The following is a 27,639-nucleotide window of genomic DNA, read 5'->3' as shown; positions in this document are numbered from 1 at the left end:
TCATTTATGCAACTGGTGAGGAAGGCAAGGCGATTTGGATGCCAAGGGAATGGGATTCTCGCACACCAGCAGTGAATAGACGACCGTTTTGGTTGCTGTTGGATTAAGGGGCTTACTGATCCGAAGGGACATGAGGATGCTTATCCGGTGTTGCTATCCCAAGGGGGTAAGGTGCTTTGGAGATAGTGGGACACGCGGCAAATAGCTATTGTGTTACCTTAAAGGTTAGTGGCCACTATAATTCAAAGTAATTGAAATTATGGTGTCACCTGTCTAACGACACTGGTGCAAGAAATGAATATATATAAAAAAGAAAGAAGAATTAAAATATGAGAATTGGATATTGACAAAATGATTAGGGGGTTAAATATTGGTTGGAATATATCATGTTTCAAATATCAAGAGGAGGTGTTGGGAAAAATGGGAAGAATATGACATTTGAAACATGAAAGTAACAAAAAGAGTGCCTGAGGCTATATGGATCAAAGAGGGAAGCCCCACAAGGGGTTAACAGCAGCAGCCTGTTTTTGAAAGCAGACAGCTTCACAGTAGCAGCCGGTTTTGAAAGCAGACAACTTCACAGGCAGGGAAGAGAAAAGATACGAGCGTCATTATAATCTGCACATTACAAAAGTCCTTGGATTGACTTAAACTCTTAAAAAGGGAACAGTGTTTCACAAATCTTGAAGCAATGGAATTTATTAAACAATTAAGAAAGACAGCCATAATTTATAAAGTTTAAAGATAAGGAACAACTGCCAAGCATGAAAAGTTACTGATACCAGTAATAAAGTGAAACAACTGATTTACAAATTAAGAAAAACTAAAAGGTGACAAGGCCACACGATAGCTTATATAATTTTGAAGTTAAAACGTTGTAGAAGATGAACAAGGCAGATAAATTTGGAATCGGAAGGGATAACCCTAACATGACATTACCTTAACCTAAAAAATGACCCGAGTCAAATCTAAGAAAACTCATTGAGAGACATATAAATCCTAAAGAAATGCTAACTAAGACACAAATAGATTAATTACATGTCAAGAAAAGCGAGAAAAGTTACATTCAAGAATGGTGAGCTGGTGAGGAGGTAACTGCACAGTTGTGGTTAGGGCAGCCCCATGCTTCTAAATCGCTAAAATTTAATGTTCAATCTGTCAAGCAGATAGGATGCAGGATGCCAGGTGTACAGTTTAAGTGGCCCAAATTGCTATAAAAATTGGGGGAGATGAGCAGAGAATCAGACATTCTTCCTCGGTGACGGGACGACCAACATCGACAGACCGAGCAGCCCAGAGAAACAAACAGACCAAATGTTAAAGAAAACTGATTGTCAAGAGAGGCTTGAATGTCTGCAACTGGTCCGAACAGGAAAAAACCTTTTACCTTTCTGTAAAAGTACTTATTCTCTTTTAATATGAAAATAAAGTTAAGTTCAAATATATAACCTAAAAAAGTGGTTATTAGTATTTTCTTTAAAGTTTACTTGACTACTCTTTGCAAACTGGACCCGTGTGTAAGTTACTGAGTGGTAAGTAAATAAAAGGCTTCTGCGAAGATAGGGGTTATATCGGGGGATAACTTGAAATATTAGTTTGATCTGAATACCACCCCCCCCCCCCCCCCCCCCCCCCCCCGTAAGTCAGCGCAGGAGTCGGGGAGTGAGAATCACTGCTCACAATCTGGAATAAACCGGCCCTTTTTGGTATAGGGGGAATTCTAAGAATAGTGGTGAGGCAAAAACTACAACACTCACGCAGAGACACACTCAGAGACACACACAGACACATACAGATACACAGAGACACACACACACACAGACACAGACACACACAGAGGCACAGACACACACGCAGAGACACAAACATGCAGAGACACAGACACGCAGAGATACACAGACACACACTAACAGACATGCACACAGACACACAGGCACACACGCAAAGAGACACCCACACAGAGGCACACACAGACACCCACACAGAGGCACACACACGGACACACACACACAGACACATACAGACACACTCACACACACACAAACAGACACACACACACACATACACAGACACACACACAAAGACCCACACACACACACACAGAGGCACACACACACAGACACGCGTACAGACTGACACAGACACATTCTCAAGGCCACTCTATTCAGGCCTCGCAGTATCCTATAAGTTTCCATAAGATTTCCATCATCCTTCTAAACTCCAACTAGTACAGACCCAGATTCCTCAACAATTCACCATACGGCAAGTTCTTCATTCCAATAATCATTCTTGTGAACATCCTCTGGATCCTTTCCATGGCTAACACAACCTTCCTTAGATACTGGGCCCAAATCTGCTCACAATACTCCAAATGGGGTCTGACCAGAGCCTTATACAGCCCGAGAAACACATCCCTGGTTTGTAGTCTAGCCCTCTTGACATCAATGCTAGCATTGCATTTGCCTTCCTAACTGCAGACTGATCCTGCACGTTAACCTGAAGAGAATCGTGAACAAGGACTCCCAAGTCCCTTTGTGATTTTGGTTTCTGTAACATTTCATTATTTAGAAAATAGTCCATGCCTCTATTCGTTCTTCGAATGTGCGTAACCTCATACATTCCCACATTGTGAGTCCATCTGGCACTTCGTTGCCCACTCTCCGAGCTTCACCAAGTCCTTCTACAGCCCTTGCTTCCTCAATACTACCTGTCCAAACACAGACCATTGTATTATCTGCAAACTTAGCAACAGTGCCTTTGTTTCCTTCCTCCAGATCGTTAATGGATATTATGAAAATTTGTGGTCCCTGCACAGACCCCTGAGACACACCACTAGTCACCGGCTGTCATCCTGAAAAAGGCACCTTTATCCCCACTCTCTGTATTCTGCCAGTCAGGCAATCCTCTATCCATGCCAGGATTTAACCCTGAACACCATGGGCTCTTAACCTATTTAACAGTCTCCTCTGCGCCACATTGTCAAAGGCCTTCTGGAAATCTAAATACATCACGTCAACTAGTTTTCCTTTGTATAACGTGTTACTTCCTCAAAGGACACAAACAGATTTGTCTGACATGGCCCATTGACAAAGCCGTGTGCTGACTCAGTCCTATTTTACCATGCACTTCCAAGCACTCCGTGATCTCATCTTTAATAATGGATTCCAAAATCTTACCTGTAACTGAAGTCAGGAGAACCGGCCTGTAATTTCAAATCTTCTGTCTCCCTTCCTTCTTAAACAAGTGTGTTACATCAGCCAATTCCCAGTCTTCTGTGTCCCTCCCTGCCTCCATTTATTCCTGAAAGATCACCACCAATGCCTCCAGAATATCCTCAGCATTCACAGTTCGGACTCTAGGGTGTAGTCGATCCCGTCCAGCTGACTTATCCACCTTCAGACCTTTCAGTATCCCCAGAACATTTTCCTTCGTGATATCCATTCTACTCACCTCTGCCTCCTGATTCTGCTGGAGCTCTGGCATCCCACTGATTTATTCCACCGTGAAGACTGATGTGCAGTAGCTGTTCAGTTCCTCTGCGATTTATTTGTTTCATTAGAACTAGCAGAAGGAGTCGGCCATCATGCCCTTCGAGACTGCTCCGCCATTCAATGATATCATGGCTGTTCTTTTGTGGACCCAGCTCCACTTTCCTGCCCCAACACCATAATCCTTTATTGCTGGGGCTGCGCGGTGGCATTGCTGCCTCACGGCGCTGAGGACCCGGGTTCTAATTCCTGCCCTGGGTCGCTGTCTGTGTGGAGTTTGCACATTCTACCCGTGCCTGCGTTGGTTTCACCCCCACAACCCACGATGTGCAGGGTTGGTGGATTGCCCACGCTAAATGGCCCCTTAACTGGAAAAAATGAAATGGGTACAGAAAATATATTTTTTAAAATAATAATAATTTATTCCTTTATTCTTCAAAAAACTCTCTTTATCTTTACTAACAAGGGGCCACAGTAAATAATGAAACATTACACAGGGACCACTGTAAGGACATACTGCCCAGTGACCATTGCAAATAATTACGTACTACACAGGGGCTACTATAAATACTTATACATTGTACAAGGGCTACTATTTTTTATCTTAAAGTACCCAATTCATTTATTCCAAATAAGGGGCAATTAGCGTGGCCAATCCACCTAACCTGAATATCTTTGGGTTGTCGGGACGAAATCCACGCAAACACGGGGAGAATGTGCAAATTTCACACGGACAGTGACCCAGAGCCGGGATCGAACCTGGGAGCTCGGCGCTGTGGGGCTACTATTAATAATTACATACTGCCCAGGGCCTACTGAAAAAGTTCCGAATAGTAGACTGTTGAATAAGTTAAGAGCCAATGTGCGAAGGGTAAGATCCTGGCACGGACGCAGATGTGGCTCACTGGCAGTAGGCAGAGTGTGGGAATAAAAGGTTAATTTTCAGGTTGGCAGGCGGTGACTGGTGGTGTGCCAGAGGAGCCTGTGCTGGGACCACAACTTTTCACAATGTACAATAATTAGCTGGAAGAAGGAACTGAAGGAACTGTTGCTATGTTTGCAGATGATACAAAGATCTGTACAGTGGCATGCCGTATTGAGGAAGCAAGGGGGCAGCAGAATGTTTCGGACAGGTTAGGGGAGTGGGCAATGAAGTGGCAAATGAAATACAATGTGGAAAAGAGTGAGGTTATGCATTTTGGAAGGATGAATTTAAGCATAGACCATTTTCTAAATGGGGTAATGCTTCGGAAATCAGAAGCACATAGGGATTAGGGGTCCTTGTTCACGATTCTCTTCAGACTAACGTGCAGGTCAAGTCGGCTGTTAAGAAGGCAAATGCAATGTAAAGAGGGCGAGAATACAAGAGCAGCTCTGTACTTCTAAGTTTGGATAAGGCTCTGGTCAGACCATATTAGGAGTATTGTGAGCAGTTTTGGGCCCCGTATCTAAGGAAGGAAGTGTTGACCGTGGAAAGGGTCCAGTGGAGCATCACAACAATGATCCCTGGAATGAATAACTTGTCGTACGAGGAACGGTTGAGCACTCGGGTTCTGTAACCGTTTGAGTTTAGAAGGGTGAGGTGGGATCTTATTGAAAGTTACAGGACAATGCGAGGCATGGACACAGTGGACGTGAGAGGTTTTTCCCACTTGTAGGAACAACTACAACCAGTGGAAAACATCTCAGAGTAAAGGGACGACCCGTAAAAACAGAGATGGGGTGGAATTTCTTCAGCCAGAGGGTGGTAAATCTGTGGAACTACTTGCCCCAGAAGGCTGTGGAGGCCAAATCACTGAGTGTCTTTAAGAAAAGAATAGCTATTTTCTTGATTGATAAGGGGAACTGGGGATGTGAGGAGAAGGCATGGGGCTGTTTAGCACACTGGGCTAAATCGCTGGCTTTGAAAGCAGACCTAGCAGGTCAGCAGCACTGTTCGATTCCCGTAACGGCCTTCGCGGGTTCTGTAAACCCGGACCCATAATAACTGGGGGCTCGAGGGGGATAAAAGTCTATCGAATGGATTTGCTTAACGAACTTAAAGACAGTGAGAGGTGAGCATGTGGTTGCATTTCAGGTGTGGTATTTTAGTTTAAGTGGGGAGTGTGTTGAGGACAATGGCTCTTTCAGAGGCTCAAACTTTTGTGAGTGGACACAGAAACACGCAATACCTTACGGACAGAGTATCAAAACAGACTGTTAGATTTGGCAAAAGCATTGCTTTTAACATTGCCTGGCAAATACAAAAAGACGAGGTACTTTCCGCGGTAGCTGAGCCTTTAAATTTGCCTGAGATACATTCTGACGCATTAGAAATGGCAAATATCCAGTTTCAGATTAAGCAATTTGAACATGAAAAAAAATTAAAGCAGCTTGCAGATGCAATGAGAGAAAATGAAAAGGAGAGACAAGGTAGAAACAAATAAAGAGGTAGAGATAGAGAGCAAAAAGAAACAGAGAGAGAAGAAAGAAACAAAGAAAGCGATAGAGAGGAAAGGAAAAAAGAGAGAGAGAGTTTGAACTTTATTAAATGGCTATGAAACATGAAAATCGGTTAAAATTGGCAGCCGCAAAGGGAAACATACAGTTGGATGAGATTGATGAGGATTGAGAAACAGAGCGTCATAGTTGAAGACGTGGTGGGGATCTATTTAAATATGTCCAAGCATTGCCATGGTTTGACGAGAAGGAGGTAGAAGCCTTTTTCATTTCATTTGAGAATGTAGCTGAACAAATGAAATTGCAACAGGACATGTGAATATTACTGATTCAAACAAGGTTGGTAGGCAGAGCTAGTGAAGTATTTGCATCACTATCTTCGATCGACTTCAGGAGGCGGGTTTGGTGATGAATATCGCCGAAATTGAATTTGGAGAAGCCCGAATCACTTTTCTTGCGGAGTTTCCGATACCCTCAAGACGCCGGGAAATAAAGAGATTCCTTAGCATGAGTGGATAGGATCGAACATTTGTGCAAATCGTTGTGGCGTGATTACTCCACTGAGGGACTTGCTAAAGAAACGTTAAAATGTTCAATGGACAGCAGTCTTTAAACAAGTATTTGACTGCCTTAAACCTGTGGTAACCAATGTTCCTGTACTGGAGAATCGCAAGGCGCTCTGTGGTCAGTTTGAACTAAAGTATCTGGTTCTAAGGACAAATGCTGAGGGGTAGATGGATGGATGGATCATGCAGAGACGTTCTTGTTCAATGAGACTGTCAATCGAGAATGTTTTCGGTTGGAGAAAAAATAACAAAAAAAGTGGATTATATTATTATGCCAGTTTGAGTGTGTTGTTTCCCTTAAATGAAAATGTATATTTACTGTGTGCATTTTTACATAGAATTTACAGAGCAGAAGGAGGCCATTCGGCCCATATAGTCTGTACCGGCTCTTGGAAAGAGCATCCTACCCAAGGTCAACACCTCTACCCTATCCCCATAACCCAGTAACCCCACCCAACACTAAGGGCAATTTTGGACACTAAGGGCAATTTAGCATGGCTAATCCACCTAACCTGCACATCTTTGGACTGTGGGGGGAAACCGGAGTACCCAGAGGAAACCCACGCACACACCGGGAGGATGTGCAGACTCCGTACAGACAGTGACCCAAGCCGGAATCGAACCTGGGACCCTGGAGCTGTGAAGCGATTGTGCTATCCACAATGCTACCGTGCTGCCCTTTCTTAGTGAATGGTGCAAAAGTGGAAAAATTAAACCATCTTGAAGTTGATGGTTTAAATGTTTTTATTGGGGTGGGGGGAGGTGTCACGTGAGAGTGCATTTAAGAAATGGATGTTGAGGCAACGCACCTTTAAGGAATGCAGTGATGTCAGATTGTGGGTGGAGCTGGGTTTTTAGCTCAGCCATTTTGAAGTTTTTAGTTTCAGTTTGAGGAAGCAGATGAAAAGTGTCTGGCTGGTTTGAGAGACCTGCAGGAAGGAAAATAGCTGGTCTGGTGATATCTACAAATCGAAAGACTATAAATGTATTGAATGCAACCTGTTGTGCTCCAATTTGTGAAGGGTTGAAGTATTTTGGATGTTTACAAGAACAGTTTGCAGGATTGGGTAGTGTTGTATTTTTTTCGGGGTTATCTTTGAAGTAAGGGGGATTAAGAGATCCAATGTTTATTTCAAAATGTTAAGTTGAGTTCATGCAATAAATATTGTTTTGTTAAAAAACACTTGTCCATAATTGTAACACTACACCGAGGGAACAAGCCGTGTTCTTCTAAAGCAACAATCCATTAAAGGGGGGGGGGGTTTGGTTGGGCTCCATGTTTCATTTTGGCAGCTCTCCCAGAACATCATGAACAGTCCTCGGCAAATAGGATTAAGTTGAATCCCAAAGATTTATATTCATATGTAAAAAGCAAGATGGTGGCCAGGGAAATGATTGCACAACTTAAGGACAGTAGGGAGAAATCTATGTGTGGAGTCATAGGAAATGGGCAAGGTACACAACGAATAATTTGTATCAGTGTTCACTAAAGAAAGGGACATTGTGGAAGATGATTCTTGGGCAAGGTTTGCGGAGAGGCTGGGTCATGTTAATATCGAAAAGGAGGAGGTGTTGGGTCTTTTAAAAGTTGATAAGTTAGATGTCTCCCGGGCCAGATGGGACTTTTCTCAGAATAATAAGGAAAGCAAGGGAGGAAATTGCTGGGGCCTTGACTGACATCTTTGTATCCTCATTGGCGACAGGAGATCCCTGAGGACTGGAAAATAGCTAATGTGGTACCGCTGTTTAAGAAAGGTAGCATAAATAACCCTGGAATTTATAGGGCAGTGAGCATCATGTCTGTTGTAGGTACATTATTGTCGAGAATTCTCAGGGACAGGGTTCAGACTCATTTGTAAACAAATTGACTCATAAGCGATCGACAGCATGGTTTTGTGAAGGGGAGGTCGTGCCTCACTAAAGTGATCGTGCTTTTTGCAGAGTTAACAAAGGTGATTGACGAGGGTAGGGCGGTGGATGTTGTTTCGATGGAATTCAGTAAAGCGGCTGGCAAAGTGACTCCTGGCAGACTGGTATAAAAGTTAAAATCACACAGGATCAGAGGTGATTTGGCAAGATCGATACAGAACTGCTTCTGTCACAGAAGGCAAAAGTCGCAGTAGAAGGGTGTTTTTACGAATGGGTGGTTGTGACAAGTGGTTTTCGGCAGGGATCTGTTCTGGCGCCTCTTGTTTGTAATGTACATAAACGGCTTGGGGTCAAACGTAGATGGTCTGATTAATAAGTTCGCGGATGACATCAAGCTTCGTTGAGTGGCGGATAGTGTTGAGAATTGTCAGAGGATACAGCAGGATATAGATAGTTTGGAGACTTGGGAAGTGAAATGGTAAATCGAGTTAATCCGGGAAAATGTGAGGTAGTGCATTTTGGTAGGTCTAACGTAGAGGGGAAATATACAGTAAACGTGGAAAACCTTCGGAATATAGAAAGTCAGAAATGTCTGGGCGTACTGGTCCACAGATCTTTCAAAGTTGCAACACAAGACAGCAAGATAGTGAAGAAAGCATATGGTCGGTGTATCGAGTATTGAAAACTGGTAAGTCATGCTACAGCTGCAAAGAACCATGGCAAGGCCGCACTTGGAATATTATGCTCAATTCTGGTCGCCACAAAACCAGAAGTATTTGGAGGATTTGGCGCGGGTACAGAGGGGTTTGCCAGGATGTTATGTGGTCTGGAGGGTGTTAACTATGCGGAGAGGCTCGACAGACTGGCACTGTTTTCATTAGAACGATGGAGGTGGAGGGGTGACCTGATCGAGGATTATGAGGCGCATGGATAGAATGGATGGCCAGGCACCCTTTCCCAGGGTTGAGAGGTCAGCCTCAGGAGGCATAAGGTAAAGTTCCGTTGGGCAAAGTTATGAGATGTGCCGGGCAGAATCCTTTTTACACAGAGGGTGGTCAATGCCTCGAACACGTTTCCAGGGGAGGTTCTGGAAGCAGATATATCAACTGCGTTCAAAAGGCATCTCGACAAAAACATGGATAAGATGGGTATAGAGGTAGAAGGGGCTAAGAATTGCCATAGGTTTTGGCCAAGGATGAGATCATGACAGGTTAAGGCTTGGAGGGCCCAAATGCCTGTTTCTGTACTGCATTGTTCTTTTTTCTTCATTCAATCTCTCTTCATTCCAATTCCCTTCACTCCATGCAACATCCTGGTAATCATGTTCTGTACCCGCTCCAAAGCCTCCTCATCCTTCCAGTAGTGCTTATCCAACCTTTCAACACAAGTAATGCCCTTCATAGGAGACAAAATTCAAGAAAATGTTTTCTATACACTCGCCAAAGCCTCCACATCCTTCTGGTAATGCGACGCTAGTGTTTCACGTTATATTCTAAGTGTGGCGGAACTAAGGCCCTGTACAACTGCAGCATGATTTACAAAATTTATATTCAATGCCCGACCAATGAAGGCAAGCATGCCAAATACCTTCTTCACTACCTTGTCCACCAGGGTTGCTACTTTCAGCGTCCTCTGCACCTGTACACCTTGATCAACTCTGCTTCTTAATACACATACACACAATACATTTACTGTATTGTTCCCATCTGTATTAGAACTTCCAAAATGCATTACCTCACATTTAATTTTGTTGGACTGCAATACGGAGAAGGTGTTGGGGTTGGTTCGGGTTCACGCAGTCATTTTGATATGGATGCCGTCTGGGTTTTGCAAAGGGACAGGTTTGGATGCGATCCTGGCGTCATCACTGCCGTTTGCCCGAGCAAAATGCATTGTGATTCCGGTGGTAATTTCAACATCGAAGATATGGCGGAGATTCCGCCAGCATTTTAAATTGGTAGCAGTGTCAAGGTGGACACTTATCTACGGGAACTATTTGTTAGAGGCGACAAAATTGGATGCAACATTCGGGGCTGAGGAGCCAAACGGTTCGGAGGGTGAAATAATTGTTTCTGGAGGAGCCGTTCGCGCGTTTAGAGGAGGTGAAATAGTGGGCGGGTGGGTGGGTGGGGGGGGGGGGGGGGACGGGCCGGGGGCAGAGGTGGTGGAACCGGGATGGTCGGCAATGTTCTAGTATTTCCAACTGCGGGACTTTGCTTAGGGGCACTTCCGACATTCCCGGAGGCACCACCGTCTACTCTGTTTGAAAGGATTCCCTCGATTGCGTTCGATGGAGGGCGGCACGTCAGGTATATGGGGGCGAACCGCGAGGGAAGAGAAAACTGCGCTGCAAGATGTGATGGTCAAGTGGGAGGAGCTGTGACCCATTTTGGAAGTGGTGGAGTAGAGTTCGTCGCTCTGGTGGGTATATGCTACGTTATCATCCACAACGTTGAGATTGATACAGCTCAAGGGAAAATCATGCTCGACAAATCTGTGGGAATTCTTTGAAGAGTTAACCAGTACAGTCGCCAAGGGGGAGCCAGTAGATGTGGTATATTTAGACTTTCAGAATGCGTTTAACAAAGTCCGGCATAAGAGATGATTGTGGAAATCTAAAGCGCATGGGATTGGGGGCAATGTTTTGAGGTGGATAGAAAACTGGTTTGCAGAGAGGAACCAAGGAGTAGGGATTAATGGGTCATTTGCAAATTGGCAGGCAGTAATCAGTGGGGTACCGCAGGGATCGGTACTGGGACCCCAGCTATTCACAATATATATGACTGATTTGGATGAGGGAACAAAATTTAACATCTCAAAGTTTGCAGATGATACCAAATTAGGTGGGAGGGTGAATTGTGACGAGGATGCAGGGATCCTACAGCAAAATCTGGACAGTTTGGGCGAGTGCACAAACCAATGGCAGATGCAGTATAATTTGGATAAGTGTGAGGTTATAAAGTTTGGTAGCAAAAACAGGAACCAGAATACTACCTGAATGGTTGTAAATTGTGAGAGGGGAGTGTGCAGCGAAACCTGGGTGTCCCTGTGCACGATTCGCTGAATGTAAGCATGCAGATGCAGCAGGTGGTAAAGAAGGCTAATGGTACATTGGCCTTCATTGCAAGTGGTTTCGAGTATAGAAGCAGCGATGTGGTGCTGCAATTGTGTAGTGCCTTGTTGAGGCAACACGGACGATTGCGTGCAGTTTTGATCTCCCTCTCTGAGGAAGGATGGTCTTGCTCTCGAGGGAGTGCAGCGAAGGTTTACCAGAAAGTTTCCAAGGATGGCGGGACTGTCAGAGGAGCGATTTACTAGGCTGAGATTGGTCTCGATGTACTTCAGAAGAATGATGGGAGATCTCATAGAGACTTATAAAACTCTAATAGGCCTAGACAGGGTGGATGCTGCGAATATGTTACCAATGATGGGTGTGTCTAGAACCAGGGGTCACAGCCTCAGGATTCAGGGTCAAATATTTCGGACAGAAATAAGGAGACATTTCTTCACACAAAGAGCGGTGTGCCTGTGGAATTCATTACTTCAGAAGAAGTTGATGCTGTAACTTTGAATATTTTCAAGAGGCGACTGGTTATAGCACTTGGGGAGAATGGGATGAAAGGCTATGTGGAGAAAACCGGCTTAGGGTCTTGATTTGGATGATCAGCCGTTATAGTGATGAATGATAGGCTCGAAGGTCCAAAAGGCCTCCTCCTGCTCATATTTTCTCTGTACTTATCTATCTATGTATGTGTGGCAAAGCCATCCGAGATGCAAAGAGAGAATATTAAACTAAGCTAGAGTCACAGACAGACTCCTGGCGGTTGTGGCAAGGACTAAACAACATAACGGGTTACAAAGCGAAGCCGAGCAGTATCTCTGGCAGCAGCGCACCCCTCCCCGATGAACTTAATGCATTCTATTCTCGGTTTGAGCAGTTAACCAACAATCCGCTGTCGAGTGCCCCAGCAGCCCATAATTCACCCATACCCACCATCACAGTTTCCGAAGTCAGATCGGCCTTCCTGAAAGTGAAACCACGGAAGGCGATGGGCCCGGATGGGATCCCTGGTTGTGCACTCAGAGCCTGCGCATACCAGCTGCAGAGGTATTCACAGACATCTTTAACCTATCCCCACTCCACTCCGAGGTCCCCACCTGCTTCAAGAAGACCACCATCATGCCGGAAGCAAAGAAGAACCAGGCAACATGCCTCAATGACTACCGCCCGGTGGCCCTGGCGTCAGTTGTAATGAAGTGCTTCGAGAGGCTGATCATGAAGCGCATCACCTCCATACTCCCGGAACACCTTGACCAATTCAATTCACATACCGTCGCAACCGGTCCACATCAGACGCCATTTCCCTGGCCCTACACTCATCCCTAGAGCATCTCGAAAACAAGGACTCCTACATCAGACTCCTTCTTATTGACTACAGCTCCGCCTTCAACACCATAATCCCAGCCAAGCTCATATCAAAGCTCCAAACCCTAGGACTTGGCTCTCCACTCTGCAACTGGATCCTTGACTTTCTGACCAACAGACCACAGTCAGTAAGAATGAACACCAACACCTCCTAGACAATTGTCCTCAATACCGGTGCCCCGCAAGGCTGAGTACTTAGCCCCCTACTCTACTCCCTGTACACACACGACTGCGTGGCAAAACTTGGTTCCAACTCCATCTACAAGTTTGCTGACGATACAACCATAGTGGACCGGATCTCTAATAATGACGAGCCCAAATACAAGAGGAAGATAGAGAACGTAGTGGAGTGGTGTAACGACACCAACCTCTCCCTTAATGGCAGCAAAACTAAAGAGCTGGTCATCGACTTCAGGATGCAAAGTACTGTACACATCCCTGTCAGCATCAACGGAGCCGAGGTGGAGATGGTTAGCAGTTTCAAATTCATAGGGGTGCACATCACCAAAAATCTATCCTGGTCCACTCACGTCGACGCGATGACCAAGAAAGCACAACAGCGCCTATACTTCCTGAGGAAACTGAGGGAATTCGGCATTTCCACATTAACCCTTACCAACTTTTACAGATGCACTATAGAAAGCATCCTATCGGGCTGCATCACAGCCTACTATGGCAACTGCTCGGCCCAGGACCGCAAGGGACTTCAGAGAGTCGTGAATGCCGCCCAGTCCATCACACGAACCTGCCTCTCATCCATTGATTCGATCTACAACTCCCGCTGCCGGGTGAAAGCGTGCAGCATAATCAAGGATCCCTGCCACCCGGCTTACTCACTTTTCCAACTTCTTCCGTCAGGCAGGAGATTCAGAAGTCTGAGAACACGCATGAACAGACTCAAAAACATCTTCTTCCCCACTGTCACCAGACTCCTAAATGACCCTCTTATTTACTGACCTCATTAACACTGCACCCTGTATGCTTCAACCGATGCCAATTCTTATGTAGTTACATTGTATATCTTGTGTTGCACTATTATGTATTCGCATTTATTTTCTTGAATTTTGTTTAATTCCCTTTTCTAATGATCTGTTGAGCTGCTTGCAGAAAAATACTTTTCACTGTACCTCGGTACACGTGACAATAAACAAATCCAATCCAATACAATCAAATTTGTGTTTAGGGCTCACCTCACCAGGGTCAGATTCAGCCGGGACTAGCTGGTTTTGAGGACGGGGCGGGATGAATGCATTGATAATCGTTTCGCTGCTGGCCCGGTGATGGATATGGTTAACCTGGAGACAAGTGACGCCATCCAGTGCGGCAGCATTTCCGGGTGATCGAATGCAATTCCTGAATCTTGAGAAGGTCATGTTTACGGGGAGAGGGTTGAAGATGGACTGTTATTTTGCACTTTAAAGATCTGGTCACTGTTATCTTTGTGTGAGAGGGGCAGGGGTTGTTTCTTGCTTCATGTTATATTTCAGCGATTGGGGTTCATGTTATTGCTTGTAAACGTTGCTGCATGCCGCACTATTGTGTTGCGTTGCACATTTTTTGACATGAATATGTTTAAATTTCAGTGACAATAATTTAATAGAAAGATACTTAACACTGAAACAGTGACAGTTTCTAAACATTGCCACATAAATTAGGAAATAGGAGAACGTTCAGCTCTATTCCTTTTTCTCGTCAACATGGAACGTTTCATCTTCTACAACATTTATATTATTTTTCGAACTGTTCGATGGTACGCCAATCACTAGCTGAAACATTCTCCCTGGCCGAGCAAATATATAAACTAACAGTTCTGCATTTATTCGCTTATAATTTGCGAGACTTGTGGAAGAGAGATATTACTTTACCATAAAACTGCACATTAAGTGAATTCGGAAGCTACATACAAGTTCAATCTGGTCAAAACTGACCTCTGAATCCACTAGAAGGCATCATAATTTTGAATAAAACCACTTTATGATAGTTCAGAGCTTTTGTGTCTGGATAATTTAAATCGATGAGAAACACGTTTTCAGGGTGGCACGTGGCACAGTGGTTTGCACTGCAGCTTAGGGTGCTGAGGACCCGGTTTCGAACCCTGGCCGTGGGTCACTGTCCGTGTGGAGTTTGCACATTCATAGAACATAGAACATAGAACGATACAGCGCAGTACAGGCCCTTCCGCCCTCGATATTGCACCGACATGGAAAAAAAACTAAAGGCCATCGAACCTACACTATGCCCTTATCATCCATATGCTTATCCAATAAACTTTTAAATGCCCTCAATGTTGGCGAGTTCACTACTGTTGCAGGTAGGGCATTCCACGGCCTCACCACTCTTTGCGTAAAAAACCTGACCTCTGACCTGACCTGACCTCTGTCCTATATCGATTACCCCTCAATTTAAGGCTATGTCCCCTCGTGCTAGCCACCTCCATCCGCGGGAGAAGGATCTCGCTGTCCACCCTATCTAACCCTCTGATCATTTTGTATGCCTCTATTAAGTCACCTCTTAACCTTCTTCTCTCTAACGAAAACAACCTCAAGTCCATCAGCCTTTCCTCATAAGATTTTCCCTCCATACCAGGCAACATGCTGGTAAATCTCCTCTGCACCCGTTCCAAAGCTTCCACGTCCTTCCAATAATGAGGCGACCAGAACTGTACGCAATACTCCAAATGCGGCCGTACTAGAGTTTTGTACAGCTGCAACATGACCTTATGGCTCCGGAACTCAATCCCTCTACCAATAAAGGCCAACACACCATAGGCCTTCTTCACAACCCAATCAACCTGGGTGGCAACTTTCAGGGATCTATGTACATGGACACCAAGATCCCTCTGCTCATCCACACTACCAAGAATTTTACCATTAGCCAAATATTCCGTATTCCTGTTATTCTTTCCAAAGTGAATCACCTCACACTTCTCCACAGTAAACTCCATTTGCCACTTCTCAGCCCAGCTCTGCAGCTTATCTATGTCCCTCTGTAACCTGTAACATCCTTCCGCACTTTCTGCAACTCCACCGACTTTAGTGTCGTCTGCAAATTTACTCACCCATCCTTCTGCGCCCTCCACTAGGTAATTTATATAAATGTCAAACAGCAACGGCCCCAGAACAGATCCTTGTGGTACGCCACTCGTAATTGAACTCCATTCTGAACATTTCCCATCAACTACCACTCTCTGTCTTCTTTCAACTAGCCAATTTCTGATCAATATCACTATATCACCCCCAATCTCCAGCCTCCGTATTTTCTGCAATAGCCGACCGTGGGGAACCTTATCAAACGCTTTGCTGAAATCCATATATACCACATCAACTGCTCTACCCTCGTCTACCTGTTCAGTCACCTTCTCAAAGAACTCGATAAGGTTTGTGAGGCATGACCAACCCTTCACAAAACCATGCTGACTATCCCTAATCATATTATTCCTATCTAGATGATTATAAATCGTATCTTTTATAATCCTCTCCAAGACTTTACCCACCACAGACGTGAGGCTCACCGGCCTATAGTTACCGGGGTTATCTCTACTCCCCTTCTTGAACAAAGGGACCACATTTGCTATCCTCCAGTCCTCTGGCACTATTCATGTAGCCAATGATGACCTAAAAATCAAAGCCAAAGGCTCAGCAATCTCTTCCCTGGCTTCCCAGAGAATCCTAGGATAAATCCCATCAGGCCCCGGGGACTTATCTATTTTCACCTTGTCCAGAATTGCCAACACTTCCTCCCTACGCACCTCAATGCCATCTATTCTAATAGCCTGGGTCTCAGCATTCTCCTCCACAATATTAACTTTTTCCTGAGTGAATACTGACAAAAGGTATTCATTTAGTATCTCGCTTATCTCCTCAGCCTCCACACACAACTTCCCACCACTGTCCTTGACTGGCCCTACTCTTACCCTAGTCATTCTTTTATTCCTGACATACCTATAGAAAGCTTTTGGGTTTTCCTTGATCCTACCTGGCAAAGACTTTTCATGTCCCCTCGTTGCTCGTCTTAGCTCTCTCCTTAGATCCTTCCTCGCTTCCTTGTAACTATCAAGCGCCCCAACTGAAACTTCACGCCTCATCTTCACATAGACCTCCTTCCTCTTAACAAGAGATTCCACTTCTTTGGTAAACCACGGTTCCCTCGCTCGATCCCTTCCTCTCTGCTTGATTGGTACGTACTTATCAAGAACATGCAATAGCTGTTCCTTGAACAAGCTCCACATATCCAGTGTGCCCAACCCTTGCCGCCTACTTCTCCAACCTACACATCCTAAGTCATGTCTAATGGCATCATAATTGCCCTTCCCCCAGCTATAACTCTTGCCCTGCGGGGTATACTTATCCCTTTCCATCACTAACGTAAAGGTCACCGAATTGTGGTCACTGTTTCCAAAGTGCTCACCTACCTCCAGATCTAACACCTGGTCTGGTTCATTACCCAAAACCAAATCCAATGTGGCCTTGCCTCTTGTTGGCCTGTCAACATATTGTGTCAGGAAACCCTCCTGCACACATTGTACAAAGAACGACCCATCTAATGTACTCGAACTATATATTTTCCAGTAAATATTTGGAAAGTTAAAGTCTCCCATAACAACTACTCTGTTACTTTCGCTCTTTTCCAGAATCATCTTCGCCATCCTTTCCTCTACATCCCTAGAACTATTAGGTGGCCTATAGAAAACTCCCAACAGGGTGACCCCATGTCTACGTGGGTTTAACCCCCACACACCAAAATGTTCAACGTTGGTGGATTGTCTACGCTAAATTTCCCCTTGGAGAAAATGATAATTAAGTACTGTGAATTTTTTTCGAAAAATAAACACTTTTTCGAGTAAAGACAGAGGCTTAACAAATAATGAAATGCGTACAAATGTGAGCGACGCTCATTCAGCTCCACTAGATGTTCTTTTGGAACTTTTCCCTGATACACTCCCTGCACAGTGTAATGTTTTGATTCTGGAGGATCTCCTGGCAGTCTGCCATTCCATTTACCGGCTGCAGGAGGAAGTGTTTATTGGGGTTTCTGCACCGCTCCTCATTATCCAGGTTTAAATGAACTTGTTGGTTCGTAACACGACAATAGATATGTCACTGATGACAAATTAACAAATTCGTGCATGCTTATATAAGTTATTCCATGGATATGTAGTTTATATAGTGGCACAATGCAATTCAGTCCGGGGTCCTGGTTTGACTGAGATTGGGATTAATGCGAACTTCGCCGGCAGAACACATAATTGACAGTGTCATGCCATCTGATCGGAAGCAACCACACGCAACATCATTGCACGGCAGACGGTCCCTGACTTGTTGGAAATGACAGACATGGATACCTGGATCAAATACTGTTCCAGGAGAAATGAGTTATGAAACGTGGGACGTTGCAACTTGACTGGATATTTTGTAATGTTTACCGTTTTAACCTTGTATACGCGGACAGTGTTGGGATCGGAATTCTTGTGAACCGCATAACTGGGGGAGACGAGAGGATTTAAAACGAAATAATGTTGGCAACTCATCGAATTTTGGATCACGCGGTTAATCAGAGACCAGACAGAGGGAGGGAGGTATTGTTGCGAGAAATGAAACACAGACCGTGAAAACAAGACACAGGGACGTCAAATTAGCAGGAGAGACTACAGGTTGTGAAGAATAAAACGATGAAAATAAAAGATCTGTAACTGAATGGACCGAACATATGAAATAAAGCAAATGAACTGAGATCGGACTCAATACAGAATCATTCGACAGCGATTATGGAGAAATGGTGGTAAGAGGACCATGATTTTGGCCTGAGTATTAAAGAGTGAAGGATGGGTTGGCTGTAAATAAAGGGGGAATAAGGTGAAGGAGAGGTTCTGCTGGTTACTAATGATATCACCAGCGAACAGGGCCTTGTTTAGCACACTGGGCTAAATAGCTGGCTGGTAATGCAGAACAAGCCGGCAGCGTGGATTCAATTCACATACCGGACTCCCCGAACATCGCCGGAATGTGGCGACAAGGGGCTTTTCGCAGAAACCTCTTTGAACCCCACTTTTGACAATAAGCTACTATTATTGGAGATGGATGATCTAAGTTCAGAAGACCAAGAGATGGAAATGGTTTGTTTCTAGATGAGAAATGATTAAAGCAATGATTCACTTGCGGGTGTCATGTATAACGTCCCCAAATAATAACCACAGTATAGAATGCAGCATAAAGTAAAATGGAATTGAAGCTTAAGAGAAAGACACAGCGATAATCATGGAGACAGAAACTTGTATTTATCCTGAAACATTCAGAATCGTAAAGGCAGTCATAAAGAACGGTTCATTGAAAATGTTCTTTACAGATTCTTTGAATATTATATTCTGAATCCAACTGGAGTGCGCGCTATGCTGGACCTGGAACTGACATTAGTCGGAAATAATTAAATATCTCACAGTGAAAGAGGCAACTCGGTAGCAGCAAACATTTTTTGATTCAATTTTATCTTCATGGTGAGGGGAAGAAAATGTGTTTGAGGCTCTGTTTTTAAATTTAAATAAGAGGCGTTGTGAGGGTTTTAAATGCTGAGCTGGTTAAAATGAATGGAAAAATTAGTGTAATGGATCAAAATGATGCGCCACACGTTTAGGGGGGTTTCTAAATGCATAGAATAGACCCAACACGACAGGGCAGAAAAAACAGCAAAAAGACACAACATCCAGTTGAACTTAATCGGTTAAATGGGCAGCAGGTTGGCACGGTGGTTAAAAATGCTGAATTTATGGAGTTTGTACATTCCCCGCGTGACTGCGGTAGTCTCACACCCACAACCAATTAGATCTGCAGTACAGGTGGACTGTGTATGCTAAATTGTCCCTTAAATTCAAAACCTTTCAATATTTGTTTTTAATTATTTAAAAGATTAATCGTTTAAAGATAACATGCAACTTAAAAAATAAACATGTAATTGTGACGGACAGTTAACAGGCCCGACGATCGGACAGGCTATGATAGCAATATCAAAGGAGGACTGAAATATTAATAAGGGAACATTAATTTTCATGATAAAGCTACCCAAAACAAATAAAATGTTCCCAACTATTAAAACAATGTATGGTTGGCTCCGAGAAAAGTAGTCAGCTATGGAAAATGAACTGAACATTTATTTTATGCCAATTTTCCTGTGGTGGATGCAAGAAGCACCTTAGAATCAGCTATTATTCACTAAATGGAAAGGAGAGAGCAACACAGGAAAAGAACCATTAATGGAGTGCTATTCAGTAAATTGTGGGAGATGGAGGATATCAGGTGCCCGGATCACGATGCAAGTCATCATTGATTATTCATTAAGTAGCCATGAGATAGATGACACATTGCTATAGGGGCAGCACGGTAGCACAGTGATTAGTACAGTTGCTTCACAGCTCCAGGGTCCCAGCTTAGATTCCCAGCTTGGGTCACTGTCTGTGTGGAGTCTGCATGTTCTCCCCGTGCATGCGTATGTTTTCTCCGGGTGCTCCGGTTTCCTCCCACAGTCCAATGATGTGCGGGTAGGTGGATTGGCCATGCTAAATTTCCCTTAATGTCCAATAAGATTAATTGGTGTTACTGGGTTAAGAGGATGGGGTGGAAGAGGTGTGTGCTTCAGTATGGTGCTCTTTCCAACGGCCGGTGCAGACTCGATGGGTCAAGTAGCCTCGTTCTGCACTGTAAATCCTATGATGATTGTTTTTAATCATCCAAACCTCCAGAGATTCGGAAAAGGTTCCATTCTTCTGTAAGTTTGCAAATGTACCTCTACTATTCAAAAAGGCAGAGCATCAGAAAGCAGAAACTACAGGCCAGTTAGCCTAACCACTTTTGCAGGGAATATTGTTATGGGCCATGGTTTAGAAAACCCAAAAGTGTATCATGGAGTTCACGTGACCCACAGCTTTTAATGGATTGTGGTTTGGAGAGCACACGGCCCACGCTACAGGTGTGCTACAGTAGAAATGGAAAAGTATTTTTAAAGAAAAACAATCTTTATTCTATTCTGTTTAAAACATACAGTGAACATCTTTGCAACCGTTAATTCAAATACAACCCCTAAAATATACAACACTAAGTGATCCTTTAACATAGAACAGTACAGCACAGAACAGGCCCTTCGGCCCTCGATGTTGTGCCGAGCCATGATCACCCTACTCAAACCCACGTATCCACCCTATACCCGTAACCCAACAACCCCCTCCAACCTTACTTTTTAGGACACTACGGGCAATTTAGCATGGCCAATCCACCTAACCCGCACATCTTTGGACTGTGGGAGGAAACCGGAGCACCCGGAGGAAACTCACGCACACACGAGGAGGACGTGCAGACTCTGCACAGACAGTGACCCAGCCGGGAATCGAACCTGGGACCCTGGAGCTGTGAAGCATTTATGCTAACCACCATGCTACCGTGTTTTTTTAAGCTTTCCTTTTAACATCCATGAGACTTCAAAAACCTTTTACCAGAAGGACATCAGGTTAATGCCACTACTGTTATTAGTTCTAAATCACCAGGATCGATTTACAATCTTTAGATTACAGAGAGAGATGCATACACCTTGTTGCCGTGACTGCAGCTATCCAGCTCTTAATACGAAACGTAAACACACCCTGCAGCAAACAGCCTAACATGAAAGTAAAAAGCTGAGACAGTCCAGCTCCACCCACTTTCTGACATCACTGCAGTAATAAACACCCATTTCTTGAAGGTACTCTCACTACAGATATTTATATACATACCCATTTATAACACCCATCTCTTAAAGGTACTCTCACGTGACAATATCAGAAGTTGGTATTAATTTACTTGGAACGGGTTGCTTGCCCAGTTAAAGATATCCCTGCAGAATCAGTTTGATTTCTTACAAGAGAGAAATTCTGTTAGCAACGAAATTGAAAACATTTTCGGGCATAACACTTTGCCATCGATAGAAGTCTAAATGTTTACAGGACTAGAGACTGGACATTTTAATCAGTTGCCAAAATGTAACCTGTGGTGTACCAGAGGGATCAGAATAGAATCATAGAATCCTTTCAGTGCAGAAGAAAACCTTTTGGTACATCGATTCTGCACCGGCCCTTGAGAGTAACACCCTACCACAGCCGACACGTCCACCGTATCCCCATTACCCAGTAATCACAACTAACAATTTCATCTGGCCAATTCATCTAACCTGCACATCTTCTACTGTGGAAGGAAAAACACGGGGAGAATGTGCAACCTCCGGAATTGAATCCGGGACGTGGGTCTGTGAGGCAGCAGTGCTAACCACTGTCCCACCGTGCCACGGAACGTCAACTATTTACAATCTGTATAAATATCATGGCAATAAGGAACTAGCTGTCACCGTTTAAAATTAAATGCTTTTCCCTTTCCAACTGAAATGAGCCGTTTACTTATTTTACACCCAGAGGCTCGTGCATCTGAAGAAGACATTTCCTGTAAAACTGGTGCAAGCGGAGTCATTAAACAATTGTACACATAAGTGTATTGATTCGTGGTAAGCATGGTGTGCCAAATTATTGCAGGTTATGATCTCATTAAGCGGCGGAACGGTCGCGAGAAGCTGAATGACGTCCTGCTGCTCCTATGTTCTATTTTTCGATGTATGATATTAAATGAGGCTACACTTAAGGGTGGGAATGGCCTGAATGACATTTATACCTGAACCTTCATTAAATACAGATTTACTGACCATTCTCAGATTGTTGTCGACAAGGACATTTTGCCATGTGAACAATATTGACATAATATCCAAACCTATAATGCTGAATGATCAATGAGGTAGGAAGCACTGCCTTTCTGAGTGTTCTCTTTATTCATGTATTGCTTACCACTTTTTAACCAGAGGCAGCTTTTTGAATTATTGTCCAAATTTAATTCCATTTAATTTGTTCTCGAAGTACAGAGAGAAGACAGTGTGTTGAAATAAATGACTGGACATTACTCTGGACAAAATTACTTTTTAAAGATGTGACTTTCCTGGATTTTCCACCACTATCCCGTGTACTTCAAATAGAGAATATCTCAATTGACAATGGGAAGGAGACTGTTTGACCGATATCACAAAATGTCGCTGGGATTCTCCAGACAGGTTCAACGACGACGTCAGACCCGGAAGCGATTCTCCTTCGCCAGTAAATTGCCACATTTCCTGCCGCCACGCCCGGCTCCCCGTCACCATTAAACCGCCAGTGTTTTGAATGGAGGTGACGTGGTTCAGAATTGCCGTTCAATGACATGGGGCCTTCTCTCTCTATTCAGTTCCTCAGTGATTCTGCGGGTGTTTCCCTTATATTTCCTGATTGGCTGATGTGTCCATACTTCACCCGCTCATATTCAACGGTTTGTTGAGATGAACCTCACGGACTAGATGATTATATCTGATTGAAAGATTATCGGAGTGATAGGAACAGGATTTCTGCTCAGCTGAAAAAGTTCGTAGTGATTCTGCGTTCTGCCTGATTTGCTAATCCGGCTGCCTGTCACTCGGCGGAGCTCCTGGATTGGTTGAGTCTCTGTGCAATGGCTTTGAACGGATATTTCAGCGTTAACTTGATTTGATCTCTGAACTTGGCCTGAGTTACCACATAAATAAATGTGTTTGTGCAACAATTTAAATTGAGCAGCATAGCTGCAACACTTTCTAATGTATATGCAGATGCACCGATATTAAATAATCCGATCACTTTAACATACACGAATTTTATAACATTGACCGACCACAAAAGAATGAAGGTTCCAGATATACTGAAGAGTAAAATCATAGATTTCCTTCTGCTTTCCATCTCTGGATCACTGTAATTTTTTCCCTTACTCTGCGTCACCAGTCCCTGACGGACCTGACTTGTCATAACAATGTGTCTGACTGTCAGAGCGTTTACCAACAGAATTAAACCGAATGGGAGCAATGGAGTTGTGACCTTATCAAACCACTGAAATCCAATCCATCTGGGATCAATAAACGCACTGGCCTTTCTTTGACAGCCCCACGGTACATTGTGGAATATGAATATAGGCATATATGTGAAGTAGATGGGAATGTTTTTTAAAATTAACAGTATTCCAGTTGTTGCGAGAACCACAGTCGCTGTTTTTCCGGTGCAGTATTTTGTTTTCAGCTTCGGACAGCAAATGACCACAAATCGATCAAAGGAAAACGCTATGGTGAACCAAACGGAACAATCTGTGGCTGCACCCATCAGGACAATTTTACCACTGCACACAGGGGTGATATATAGGAAACTCACTGGGAAATAATAATTATTGATGATGGTCAATATGACCACGATGATAATGACCAGAAGATCCGCCGTTGCCATGGCGATGAGGTACCGTGTGACGCAGACGGTAAGGCCACAATTTCTCCTGGACAGGATCATAATTGCCATTAAATTAACTGTAAGACAGAGACGAGAGAAAATATGTCTAGTTACTGAAAACACATTGTCATTTTCTGAATAAGGCACAGCAGAATCCTAGCTTCATAAACCGCCTCGGCCTGACTTTATAATGTAAATATGTCAAGCGCAGCCCTGACGTTACAGCTGAACGCTCGTTCAATCATCCAAATGATTTATGAGATTGGCGATCTGATTTCATCTGTTTGACAGTTTTCACGGTGACAGGTCCCTTTTAGACAAAGGAAAACAAAGTGTAGACGAAGGCGGCAACATTGGATGAGCCATCGATCCGCCAATAAATGATCGGATCCTGAATCAGATTTATACACACTGGAACTGGAATCCTCTGTGGAAGCAACAAGCAGCAGGATTACTGCATTTCCCAAGGATTGCCACCAATGTCTCGTGGCCACATCGTCTACCACGATAGGAAAAACAACAGTAACGTCGCGGGAGACATTGTCCAAACAAACAATACTCAGAAATAGGCTATCTCATTCAGATGTCCCTCTCGTTTGTGAATAATAAGACATTCAGCAACATCCATGTGACTGATAATCAGCCTTCCTTCGCCTCAAATACTACCATTATTGGGGTAGTAGCACTGACAGAAGAAGAGCCCAGTTACTTTCCTCCTGATCATCCTCTTTATTCATCATCATTCACGCTGAGCGACGATCCCCAGACTCGAAAACACGACACACTGTTCACCGATTCGGCAGCAACTCAGGATTAGCACTCACACAATGGAACTCAATATCGTACAACACATTTTAGCCAGTCACGGATCAGTTCACTGGGATTCTGTCGGATTACCCTGCCCATCAATAAGCGGGATCTCCGACACATTATTAGCAAAAATGTGAACAGGTCACCCCACGTGGGAGGGGTTCTTTATCCAGCGACACCACAATCGTGAAACTCGATTCGGCGTTGATTCCCATGTGAGCCAACAATCGTAGGTTGCGCCAGACGCCCAATAGATGCAAGAGTCCAGTGCCTGGTCGGCGTCAATTCGTTCTATCCCCTCCCGGACGGTAAAGAGCGCTGGCATATGATTAACGCCCTCACCCGCGAATCCCGCTGCCTCCGCCATGTTCAGCTGCTGCCAGGAGAAATTACCAGCGGCGAGTTTCTCCCGTGCTTTTCAAACACGTGGGTGAAAAATGAATCATGGTGCTGAGAGGCCGAGGAGGAAGGACATGTTCCCAGAGTTGCCAATGCGTGCAGCTAGTCCTGCGGCTGGCTGGCCGAGCTGGGGCTGGAGCTTGGGAAGGGGACGTGGATGTTGGGGGAGTGCAGTGAGGCGCGGATTTAGAGGGTAGTGACGGCTGGTGATCAGTGCATTGGCCCCCAGGTCAGGCTGGCACCGCCCGTCCCACAGTGCCCTGCCACGGACCACCCCTGCCGCACTATGCACGGCAGTCCTCGTGCTGCGCACCTCACTACCGTTCATCAGGGCCTGTGCTTCCCGAGAGTGACAACGACCGGAAAGCTAAAGCCATCCACACAACCTCCTACAGGAGGGCGCCGGATGGAGTCGCAGTGCACTCGCCGGCATGGAGTGTGCCATCCACAGCCCTTGGCGGCAGTATCGAGGGTGGGGGGGGGGGGGGGGTGTTCAAAGGGGCAGTGCCTTGCACCGATGGGGAAAATGTTGCATTGCGGAGGGAAGCGGGCCAGGTGGGATAGTTGCTTGGGAGTATTGCGAGAAGGGCGAATTGTGAGATGCTCATCTGGTGCGTGATCTGCAGTACAGACCCAGCCCACTGTGTAGCCCAGTAAACCTATATGGGGACGAGGGTACATAGGAGAGGTACAAACATTTTCATCGACTTCAGGAAACGTGGATGAGAGCGTGCCCCTGTCTACCCCAATGGTAACAAATTTGAAACTGTCGAGAGCTTCAAGTTTTTAGGTGCCCAGATTACCAACAACATGTCCTGGTCCCTCCAATCGGACATTAAGGGCCCACTAACGACTCTTTTTCTCACAAGACTAAGGGAATTTGGCATTTCATGTACGACTCTCACCATCTTTTACAGATGCACCACTAAAATAATTCTTTGTGGTTCTATCACAGCTTGGTATGGATCCTGGTCTGCCCAAATTGCTGGAAACCACATGTAGCCCAGACCATCACGCAAACATCTACCCATCCATTGACTCTGTCTACAATTCTCGCTGCCTCGGCAAGGCAACCAGCTTAATTCAGGTCCCAACTCGCACCGGGCGTACTATCTTCCACATTCTTCCTTCAGGAAAAGAATACAAAAGCTTGAGGTCATGTATCAACCGACTCAAGAATAGTTCCTTCCCTGCAGCCATCAAACGTTTGAATGGACCTTCCTCGTAATAAATTGATCTTTTCTCTACACCCAAGCTATGACTGTTACATTACATTCTGTCGTCTTCGTTTCCTTCCCTATGGACGGTATGCGTTTTCTGCATAGCATCCAGGAAACAATACTTTTAATTGTATACTAATAAATGTGATAATAATAAGTCAAATCAAATCAAAACCAATGCTTACATGTCTGCCTCCCACTGCCTACCGGCGATATATTACAGAATCCAACAAGGAATGGTAACATTAATCCTAACCGGATGCTTATCTTACACATTTACTTCAAACAAAATGCCGAACACAAATCATGGACCACTTTCAGCAATGTAACTTTTTAAAAAAATAATGGATGAAAAACATAGTAGAAAATAAATCAATTCGAAATGCAGCATTTTATTTTCTTTCATTCATTCGTGGGCTGTGGAGCATCGCAGGCTGTGCCGGCATTTATTGGCCATACCAAATTACCCGTGAGGGAGCTGTGAAGCGTCATCCACATCGCTGTGGATGTGGAGGCACATTTTGGGAGACCAGGTAAGGACGGCAGATTTCCTTCTCTATAGGGCAAACACATGGCTCTTTCCGACAATTGACAATGGTTTCATGGTGATCGTTAGACTTTTAATTCTAGATTTGTTATAAATTCAAATTTCATCTGCAGTATGGGATTTCATCCTGGTTAAAAGACCATTTTTCTAGGGCTCTGCTTTACTTGTCCAGTGACAATGCCACTGTGTCAAACTCTTCCGCTGATTATTAACAGTAGTCAGTGCAATATCCAACAACAACCATAAGAAACTAAAATTTTCGAATATCTACGAGGAATTATTTATTAGATTTGTAAGATAGAGCTTTAATTTTTTTAAAAAACCTTCGGTATTTCAGAACAAAACACATCCATGGCTAATTTCAGCACGTCAAATATCAGAAAGGAAAAATTAAGTTGCTATGCAAGTTACTCATATCCACGGAACGTATACAGAAACCTTGCAGAGAATCGTCCAACATTCGGTTCAAGGCCCGTATTGTCAGAGTGGGACCAATTGAAAGCTGCAAAACTACAGACAGAACTGTCTCCAGCACGTAAT

At 44.3% G+C, this 27,639-nt stretch overlaps 1 protein-coding gene across 1 annotated transcript; it reads right to left on the bottom strand.

Annotated features, from left to right (window-relative positions):
* Positions 1 to 23,286: 23,286 nt before the first annotated feature.
* LOC119960772 (probable G-protein coupled receptor 139) lies at positions 23,287 to 24,123 on the bottom strand. Its single transcript, XM_038788373.1, has one exon. The coding sequence runs from the start codon at positions 24,121 to 24,123 to the stop codon at positions 23,287 to 23,289; it is 837 nt and encodes a 278-aa protein (XP_038644301.1).
* Positions 24,124 to 27,639: the final 3,516 nt, after the last annotated feature.

Source organism: Scyliorhinus canicula, unplaced genomic scaffold, assembly GCF_902713615.1.
Source record: "Scyliorhinus canicula unplaced genomic scaffold, sScyCan1.1, whole genome shotgun sequence".
NCBI lineage: Eukaryota > Metazoa > Chordata > Chondrichthyes > Carcharhiniformes > Scyliorhinidae > Scyliorhinus > Scyliorhinus canicula.
The sequence above is the reverse complement of the archived record's forward strand: the minus strand, read 5'-3'. Positions and strand labels throughout refer to the sequence as shown.

Excerpts from the sequence above, each read along its gene's own strand:
- LOC119960772 (XM_038788373.1), bottom strand. The coding sequence starts at position 24,123 with ATGGCAACGGCGGATCTTCTGGTCATTATCATCGTGGTCATATTGACC.